At 37.8% G+C, this 10,463-nt stretch overlaps 1 protein-coding gene across 2 annotated transcripts; it reads left to right on the forward strand.

The window, feature by feature from the left end:
- The first annotated feature begins 195 nt into the window (after positions 1–195).
- On the forward strand, positions 196–9,115 carry LOC135114054 (uncharacterized). Of its 2 annotated transcripts, none has more exons than XM_064029705.1 (10): positions 196–1,061; positions 1,766–1,919; positions 2,123–2,262; positions 3,812–4,009; positions 4,225–4,317; positions 4,654–4,794; positions 5,203–5,271; positions 6,639–6,782; positions 7,713–7,883; positions 9,011–9,115. In XM_064029705.1, the coding sequence occupies exons 1-10, from the start codon at positions 999–1,001 to the stop codon at positions 9,074–9,076; spliced, it is 1,239 nt and encodes a 412-aa protein (XP_063885775.1). In that variant the 5' UTR covers positions 196–998; the 3' UTR covers positions 9,077–9,115. The 2 variants fall into 2 exon arrangements, with proteins under 2 accessions (XP_063885775.1, XP_063885776.1); XM_064029706.1 differs by lacking the exon at positions 196–1,061 and adding an exon at positions 1,077–1,437.
- The last annotated feature ends 1,348 nt before the right edge of the window (positions 9,116–10,463 follow it).

A 10,463-nucleotide genomic window follows, 5' to 3' on the forward strand; every position in this document is an offset into this window, starting at 1 on the left:
TACATAAAAACCTTAGAGTTACTAGAGGATGGTTGCTGCATCACGTTAACAGAACATGCTGAGGCAAAACTTGCTCGTGTAATAGCGCCATAGCAGCTTAAGGCAAATAAAGTGAAAAAAAAAAAAAAAATACGCTGACAGAATTATCTTTTGGTAAAACGACAGACAAGAAACTTAATAAAAAAAAATATATATATATATGAATAAACAAATTTACACATATAAAAAACATCTACCAAACAGCTTGAATTTTACTACAGTTCATGGTCATTATTATTTTAACTATAATAGGTATATGAGTACACAATTCAATTGGTACCAATATTATTGTAGGCGGTAGCTGGTTACGCCATTCAAAAATCCACTTACCCAGTCCATCTCTCCAGCCATCGCAAGCCACGTGGTTTTGCATCGTGCGCATCGCATATCTAGCGTAGCATCGCAACCGGTGTGAACCCGCCTATGCTATGCGCACGATGCAAAACCACGTGGTTTTCAAGCGTTGTAGTGCTTTTTTATGTAAGGGTGTTCTCGCTGGATGTGATGCTACGCAAGCAATGTGTGCGTTTGTCACTCTTGCCTGCCGCCGGCCCAGCGATTTTTTCAAACAGCTCGGCTGACATGCGCATCTTGAGGAACTTGAAAGCGCATGCAGTCACTCGCCACTGCACTGGGACGCACAGTGGGCTGACTCGGATCTCACCTCTGTTATATGCTGGCTGGAGGCGGATGAGTGGCCGGGAAAGGGGAAGCTGGCCCCAGAGGGTCTTGCTATGAAGTGCCTAGTGGAACAGTGGGCGGCGATAAAGGCTCCACGACGGCATGCTGCAACGATGCAGGAAGGGGAGAGCGTGTGGCTGTTGTTGATTCCTCACGCACTTTGCGCTAAGTTGCTTGAAGAGATGCATGCCGGTGTGGGCGGACACCTGGACAAGAAGCCGCTGTGCCGCTTCTGTCAGCGACTATACACGATTGGCGGCCCTGAGGCGTAGTGTGGAATGCCATGTCTGTACAGATATATATGCGCTGCACCCACTCACGCTCCTCTGCAGCTGTACCAGGTTGGTTCACAATATATATAGATATATACACACACTCAACAGGTTCCAATTCAAGTTAGCTATAATCTTGATTTTCATAATTTTTAGAGATGGTTTAGCAAGGATTTTGTTTGTTTAGGCCAGTATCCCTCTGACAAAAAGAAAAAGAAAAAAAACCCGACTGTATAATCTATAGTTATACATGTAATATATATACATGCGATATGTAACTATAAAATATGTATTCATCTCTGGCTTCTGAAAATATTTGAGAGAGAGAGAGAGAGAGAGAGAGAGAGAGAGAGAGAGAGAGAGAGAGAGAGAGAATGGTCGTCAAGGTAACGGGGACGCCACCAAAACACTGACCAGACTGACCAATATTGTGGGACGCAATATGGTAATCACTTTTCTTGTACAAGTGTTGATTGTCACGTGTTATAACACTCACTGATTTTGATTTCTTCATGAAAATATATCCGTAATATCTATACTTTTAATAATCTACCCACGTGTGTATTGTAAAACTTTATATGCTGTATTACCGATGGTATACTTGATTACAATGAAAGCAGTCTTCATTTACTTCATGATTTTCATCGACTGTATATCACCTCACATCATAAAAATCCTGTATGTATTGTATAGGCTGATATTTTCGCAACTGCCTACTGTAGCTGTAGTTCTTTCTCTTCGGTGGTTTTGACCGTACTTACGTTCTTCATCAGAGCCTATCTGGATCGCCGTCTCCAACGTCGTGCGCTGCGTTCAGGTTTGACTCCTTCGAACAAGAAGTAGGAGGAATTTCTTATAAGGGAGGGAATGGAGGTCTCTCTCCTCCATCGGTATCCAGCCCCACCCCGGCAACTGCGCTTTACAAAGGTATGGCATCAAGAATAGCACGTGGGAGTTAGCTGATAGATGCATTTAGTTAGGATAACCAACTGTCGCGCTTAGGAAATGTTCTGCAATATACATATATCACCATCACTAAATGGTAATCAAAATGATAATTAACATATGCTGCATGGGAATTGCTGAATTTCCATACGTTTACAGACTTCTGTTTTCTTCATACTCTACAGGTGGTGGTGGCGGAGGCATCGGGGAGAGGGAGAGACTGGTGCTAGAAGTCACGAAATTCTATAGAGAACGAAACCGCCTCGCAAGGATCCACCGGAAAGCAGAATTACGGGTTCTGACGAGCCTGAGACGGAGAAGGCAGGTGTGTATGGAGAATCATCCAAACTTTTTTTTTTCTCGATTCTTGTTTTAAGGAAATCTCTCTCTCTCTCTCTCTCTCTCTCTCTCTCTCTCTCTCTCTCTCTCTCTCTCTCTCTCTCTCTCTCTCTCTCATTGGCTAAGTGACAAAAATCATTTTTCCCCCCAACAGAAAGTTCCATATATTTTCGGTAACAGTCAAAGTTGAGAGTTAGAGGGTCAGTAGAGATGTCAGTCTATGGTCAACGAGACACATTATGTAACTTAAAAATTATACTTACAAGTCAAGGATCATATTTCTTCACCATCATGCAGCAACAGGAGAGAGAAATCATACAAAGGTATCTTATATACACTAGACTGATGGGGGCCACTATGCTATCATTATCAACCAGAAGATGCAGGTAAAGTGTGTAATGGCGCAACACTACATACTTGGGAACCACAGGAAGACTGTGTGAAGACCCATGTATTAAAAATATAAATATAAATACACTGTGACCATTGCATATGGTAAAGACAGAAATGAGGTGAATGTGTAACATATTAGTATGATTCAATGCATTGTGGGTTGTGGTGGGATGCCTTGCCCGCCTCATATTCCAGTCTCCGTGCCCTTTCCTTGGGACCTGACCCAGCCTTGGCCAACCACGTGGAGTGAGGTCAACCCTTGTCTTTGCCACCCCTTTGTCTCCATGTTGCTCTGGCCTGCTCCACGGCCTGGTGGGCTGCCAGGATATCATGATCCTTTTACCTTTCTGGTTGTGTGACCTCCCTTCACTTCACAATTCCCAGCCTGACATGAGCCAACAGGCTCAGCAACTACCCCAACATCAGAGTTCTTGTCTGCCTTGCATTTGGTGGCAGACATGTGACTCCTCGGTGACTTCACTTATCATTTGTACAGTTTTATTTTATTAATATATCTGCAGCTGCTTTACAACTGTATTTCTTTGGCCACCACCTCTACACAGTACTACAAGAAGAAGCAGATTACCTAATACATAAAAATGGTGGCTGCGGTGGAAGGAGTTGACAGTATTTAAGTCCTCCTGGCCCACGTAGTCTGCCTGCTCATTACCAGCTACTCCAGCTATCTTCATTGCCTCCAGGTTACCTGTTATGCCATCATTAATGCATTTCTGCTAAGCTATCACTGACACAAACTGCTATGCAACTACATGTCTACAGTGCTTTCTTCAGCTGGTTTCAGAGCCTCTTTCAAGCTTCTTATGACAAGCTTGCCTCACCAGCCTGTTTCTGTATGACTTCAAGCTGTCATTGTATGACTTTTCAAGCCGTCATCAATGCAACTCAACTGTTTTGCTGCTCTTCCATTGCGTGTAGCATAAAATGCTACATATTGTTCTTGATTAAATAGACAGGTGGTGGCAACTCAATGTAGAATATGGACTACATATTTATGACAGAGCAGTGAAATGTTTTAAGCAGGTGAATGGCAAGTTATTTCATAACTAAAAAAATGCAAAATGATCCTTTGCATTTCTGTAAATTGTAATGTTTGAATTTTTATTTTTATTTAAACCATGAAGAGCAGAGATGGAGCCACTGAAGAAGTTGATGAGGATGAAGAGGAGTCAGCAGAAATGGGCCAAGTGGACTGGGTTAGCCAAGCAACGCAAGCACGAGAGGCTTTGGTAGAGGCAGACAGGGCAGCACAAGCACAGGAACTGCACTACAGGCTGCTGCTGGAGGAAGCTCGAGGCAACACAGCCACCACTGCCAAGCAGGTATTTACCCAAACCTGGTAGGAATTTCACATCATCTTTTGAGTGAGTAAGTCTCTGTCTTACCGAAAGATCGGTCAGTACGAGTTCTGAGCTCTTTCTGTAGAAATGACTGACTGGATTGCCTATGATGCTAAAATGGCCAAAGGTGATTATGCACTTATTATTTTGTTGGTGTAGGCTAGGAAATGAGTGCTAATAATTAATTCCTAAAACAGGTTTCAGCTAGCATGGAGAAATTCACTGAGGATCAAAGGCAACTGGTAAAGCGAAGCTTTTCTTCTCTGCCTCCAGAGAGAGACAGACAAAATGTAAGTTCTTATAAAGTATTACTGTACAAATTGACCATAATGTACAAGTACAGTAGTTGCATCTTATACTTACCACCATCACCTTAATTTTCTGGGGCTTACTTTGCCGGTACACAACAGCATTTATATGCTGTTGTGTTGAGAGTAAAAAAGAATTAATTACCTAGTTTAACTAAATGTATGCACAATTTTCTCTTGATTGTGTGTGTTTTCTATAATGTGTAAAGGCCATATGCAGCAGAACTACAACTTTAACAGACCTATATTTTCAGTTCACTTGGTAATACTGGTCAGATAGTTTGCAGTATGAATAATAAAATTTTACTGGTTTTGCAGGTGGTAGAAAATTTGTTAAATCGTCAGAAGCAGGCTCAGGAACAGATAAAGCAAGCCAGGACTTCCTATTACAGTCTTCTCCTTAGAAAACAGCAAGAAGAAAAGGAACTGAAAGAGAATCAGGAACATTATGATGACCAGGTATGTTTACATGCAAGTGTGTCCTTTGTTCAAGTGAATTGGGGAGAAGTCATCCAGATGATCACTATAATTGCACACTAGGTTATAATTCTGAATATATTTATGTTTGCTGTCAAAGTCTAAGGCATTTATGATAAGATATTTTTTTATAATTTTAGATATAAAAGTAATGGTGATGGTGGTCCTGTCCAAAACTGAGGATTGGTTTCCTCTACCATTTCATACCACACCACCTTTTGTTTTCTTTTTCTGTCTTCAATATTCTTCCAAGAATGGTGCTAGACTGAGAACCCACTAATTCTTGTAATTTTTTCTGTTCCCTAAATAATGATGGGTATTCAGAGATAATGGGGATTATGTAGATAAATAATTGCCTTTCATTAAGCTAAGATAAAAAATCTATTTCAGGTTTGTGTATCTGACATGGTAAGGCTTGTGGTGGAGACTGAGGCCTTTACAGAGGAGACAAGCATACAGGTGAGTTCAGGTGGTTCATCTTCATTGTAGAAATTTATTTTCATTTCTGTACTATGCTGAAAATGAAGTTGAGTATTATTATTCAAGAAAATTAAAGTACCATGGAACCTTGGTTTTTGAACATAAAACGTTCCTGAATGCCTTTTGAAATCTGAATTGTGCAAAAACTGAAACAATTTTCCTCATAGGAATCAGTGTAAAATAGATTAATCTGTTCTCAAACACTGGTCCACCATGTCTTAGCGGGTATGACCTACGCTTCCACTACTAAGTGGCTGCTCCACAACATTTCTAGCTTAGAAATTTTTTTATCTGGAAAGGATATATTTAATGACTTTGTGACACAGACCTCATCAAGATATTATTTAGACTTTGCAGGCATTCTCTTTCTCACCAATCAAGTGAGGAAAGCATTACAGAGTGACACAGAGAGGAGCAAACCACTCACTGCCATAATGAAGGTGATCATAATACTTAGACATCTTTCTGCTGGGAAAAGCTACTGGGAAAATGCAGTTGTGCAGTAATGATGGCATTGTGGGTCACAGAGAGAGCCACAGGAGGCACAGGATTACTCCTGAGTGCCAAATCTTGTTTGTTTACATTGAGGAACTTCTTCAATGGGATCACATTTAATTTATTTCAAAGATTGAATTACTGTCTTACCCTCTGTGTCTCTCCTCCAAATATATAAAAACAAAGGAAATATTTATAGAAACTTTAAATTAGTAATAAATGGCTGATTTTGCTATATCTCATAGTATTTGAAATCAAGTAACTTTTTTCGAAAACTGAATTATGGTACAGAAACCAAAGCAATTGTGAATAAAAATTTTGTTTGAAAACTGAGTTGTTCGGAAAGGGAGATGTTCGGTAACTGAGGTACCACCATGCAAGGTTTGTTACTGAAATTATGTGATGACCTGTTGGTAGTTCATTGCTTCATGATTCTTTTTGAGTGTATTGAAAATTATATAGAATGGAAAACAAGTGTTTGTAAGATTTCTTTTCATAAGAAATCTTGTTGTGGTGTTGGATTCACAGTAATACACATATAAATGAGGATATATATGTTGCAGGCCCTCATTTTCAAGCTTGAAAAGCATCCTGCATCATTCTCATGCACTCTGCAAAAAAATTCACAAGTATCCTCTGATTCTTGTGTGATTAATAGATATGATCAAATTACTCTGTGAGAAACTATCCTTTCCACTTAACTTGAATATTGGGAAATATGTATATTCATGAGGCTTTTGTTATTGTATTATTCTGTCAAAATTTTATAATTCAAAAGCAACAATGAAAAATAGATATACTTTAAGTAAAACCTGAGTCATGAGCAGATACCCTAATTTATTTTGCTGCAGGAAAACAGTATCTCCGTACATCAAGCATCCTTGAGACAGATGGCTGAAAAATTAACAAAACTTTGTCAGCAGAAGGATGATTTTGAAGAAAGCATCACAAAGGTGAAAGAAACACTCAACTCTCTCAGTAAACAACTGACTGAGGTAAGTGTTCTTAGTACAGATTGACTTAGTCTTAACCCATTAAAGGTCAGCCTTGTACAAGTATGTGAAATTATAGCTTACTATCTATGGTCAATTATATACAAGTATGTTTGTCACTTTCCTTATTCCTGTAGATTTGAAAACTTTGCCACAAGCATTAGTTATGTTTCTGGAGGTGTCTAGCAATGTATTGTAGAATTTCCCACCACTTAGACTTATGGGTAGTACCTCAAGCCAACCTCCTACTGCTGCCATCCTCATTAGTCATCTCTGAATTGTGATGGCTGGCATTCATCATCATTCTCTTACTCTCACAGAGAAGAAAGAGAATATCATTCCTTGTTGTGGATCTGAGAAAGCTGGATGATGTTTGCACGAAGAATGTGGAAAATGAAAATGACAGAAAATATCTTAAGTGTGAAAAAGTGATAGTGATTACAAATCAATATCATAGTCAGGTGGTTGGTGATATTAAATTTGGGTAAATGATAAGTAATGAATGTGGAATGCCTACAGAGTCGTATGTCAGCTGAGTGGCCTTCTCTTCTGGTATTCATTTTTGTCTCTCAAAACTTGGACGTAATTCTCCTACTGACTCACTCGTCTCTTAATTTTTTATTTATGTAAATTTTTGTTTTTAAAAAGGATGCCAGTGCAGCATCGAGTAAAATTAATTTGGAAGTAAATCTATGACTAGAAAAGCAAAGCCAGCAATATGGCATGGTAGTAAAATGACATGCAAATTTTGAAAGACCAAAATGAATAAATCCAGTTGGATTTGCCAGTTTCATCAGTTCATTTATTAAAAAAAATCTTTCTCTTATTCTTTAAAAGTGTAATTTCTTCCTATTTTGCATTAATATTATTGCTAAAAAAAAAGAATAAACATTGTTTTTAGTTTTACTCAAGTATATTTTAAACTCTGAACAGGAGAGAAACAAGCTCAGAGATCTGTCCAAAATGCAAGCCAAGACTCAGTTGCTGGTGAGGACCCTCCAGCCATCCTCTCGTCTCCTGCTTGATCCAGTGCTGGCCAGAGATCTTGAGGAGAAACTGGCTGTTAAGCACAAACTAGAGGATGAGATCAGTCGCTTGAAACAGGTGTGTGGGAGGGAGGTCAGGGATTAAATGAAATTTTCATGTGGTAAGCTTTTTGAGTGCTTTGACTTATGTTGAATTGTAATTCTTTGGAATATGTTGTAAGTTGTAAAGAAGTAGCTACAATTATAGTTCCTGATGAATATCCTTGGGCATGTCATTCTAGGAAAGTGTTATGGGTAATTTCACTTTCTTTTTGATATGTACTGTTACTTATATCTTAAGTCGATGCTGCTTATTTAAATAGTGATGTTCTGTGTTTACCAAAAGTACACTGAATCTATGTAAAAGATGATGATTGTGATAATATGAAAAGTGAAAGAAAATATTGTACACTAGGGAAAGTCTGGTGTGAAACATTGAAGAGTTTTACTCCTTTTTAATTTAGATATGTTACACATTGAAGTAATATGTCTGACTTTTACTTGCTGGAATGAGTCACCATATACGGAGGCTGGAGGTAATATTAAAGTTATACTTGGCGCTGGTCAGACCTCATCTAGACTACACTGTGCAGTTCTGGTCCCCACATTACAGGAAAGATATAGGTCTATTAGAATCAGTACAGAGGAGAATGACTAAAAAGATACAGGGGATGAGGAGTATTCCTTACGAGGCGAGATTGAAGTTGTTAAATTTACATTCTTTAGAAAGACGTAGGTTAAGAGGGAACCTGATAGAAGTCTTCAAGTGGTATAAGGGTTATAAGAAGGGGGATGTAAGCAAAATTCTTAGGAACAGCAACCATGGTAGAACAAGAAATGTGTTCAAGCTTGAAAAATTTTGGTTTAGGAAAGAGATAGGAAGAAATTGGTTCTCAAATAGAGTGGTAGATGAGTGGAATGGACTCAGTAATCATGCTGTTAGTGCTAGGACATTAGGGAGCTTTAAGGGAAGATTAGATGGGTTTATGGATGGGGATGATAGGTGGAAATAGGTAGGTATATTTCATACAGGGACTGCCATGTGTAAGACTGGTGGCTTCTTGCAGCTTCCCTTATTTCTTATGTTCTTATTTTCTTATACAATAAAAAAAAAAAAAAACTAAATGTATTCTTCAGATTTTCAGATTTTCATTCTTCAGTATCAGCAATAAACTAAGTTAATGTCTTTATAACAACTCTTTACAGTATCATGAACTCTTAAAAAGACAACCTGGCTTTATGACAGTGCAATCCCACCTTAGCATCAATTAAATACCCTTCCACCAAGCTCATAGATGAGACCATGCACAGGTGAGTGTGTCTTTGTGTTTGAGAAGTAAGCTGCATCACATATCCTTGATGATACAGAGTTTGTTCAAACATTGATCAGTAAAAAAAAGAAAACAGATAAATAAATAAATAAATGAATAAATGAATAAAGTTCCCAGGAGCTATTCCACATTACACAAGGGGCTAATATTGTCATCGCTGTTGGAAATGCATTTTTACATCCAGTAACAATAGTTTAGTGAGCTGAAATGTTCAGTACTATTTAATTTGCCTTATAATATTAATCAGAGCTGTCCTCTGAAGAGGTAATTATTTCTCTAACATTTCACCAATGTCTTGGATTATGGAATATGATTTCAAACTATTTTTAAGGAAATTATCTATTTTATATAGATTATGTAATATGGTAATACATCAAGGCATCTGTAATGCCTTGGTTATAGATAAGCCCAACTTTGCTTGTCAAAAGACTTGTGGGCGTCACCTTTACTTAAGGAGGCCTAGATCAACAAGATAATTACTTTTGCTACTTTTTGATTTTTGTCTTCTAATTCCATTATGGTGTTTTATGATGATGTTCATCATGCTGATGCTGCTGCTGCTGTTGATGATGATAATGATGATGACGATGATGACGACGATGACGACGATGATGATGATGATGATGATGATGATGACCCTGGTAGGGAAATTAGAAGTAGCTGGAATAATTCAGTTTCCGGCTCACTACCGTATCCCCTGCGTTTAATTAAACATGGCTGCAGCAGGTGTGCTGTAGGCTGGAACATTCCAGTTAATTTCAGGTTAGGTCACTGTTAATTAATTGCTCCCTACTATAAATTATTTGCGTTCAATGATATGGAAAGTCTAGGATATGTAATCACGTTTCCAGTTATTATTGTTATTATCAATATTACTCTTCTTTTATTCAGAGAAGAAAGGACATAGCAAGTATCAGAGAGAACTATACACACACACACACACACACACCAGAGACATATCCACAACCAGAAATTGATCCTCTACGATAAACTGTGGTGATTTTTATGACAGAGTAAAACATGCTAGCGAAGTATATCTTGTTGTTTCTGTATTGAAAATAAAAATAAAGAAATATTATATATATATATATATATATATATATATATATATATATATATATATATATATATATATATATATATATATATATATATATATATATATATATATATATATATATATATATATATATAAAGAAGTGCAAATTTTCAAAATTCTCAATATTGGAATGTGACAGTGACTGGAATCACAGTCGTTGAAATGCTTAGCCAAATGTGGCTATTATATCACACATTTCTTCCGAACGCTCACGTTTAAATCAACTCTT

The sequence above is a fragment of the Scylla paramamosain genome, chromosome 27 (genome assembly GCF_035594125.1).
Source record: "Scylla paramamosain isolate STU-SP2022 chromosome 27, ASM3559412v1, whole genome shotgun sequence".
Taxonomy (NCBI): Eukaryota; Metazoa; Arthropoda; class Malacostraca; order Decapoda; family Portunidae; genus Scylla; species Scylla paramamosain.

What these genes read in the sequence shown, in the direction of transcription:
- LOC135114054 (XM_064029705.1), top strand. Translation starts at nt 999, where the DNA reads ATGCCATGTCTGTACAGATATATATGCGCTGCACCCACTCACGCTCCT. An exon ending in GGCAACTGCGCTTTACAAAG is followed by an intron (nt 1,920 to 2,122) that starts GTATGGCATCAA and finishes CATACTCTACAG; the next exon opens with GTGGTGGTGGCGGAGGCATC. An exon ending in AGGAACATTATGATGACCAG is followed by an intron (nt 4,795 to 5,202) that starts GTATGTTTACAT and finishes AATCTATTTCAG; the next exon opens with GTTTGTGTATCTGACATGGT.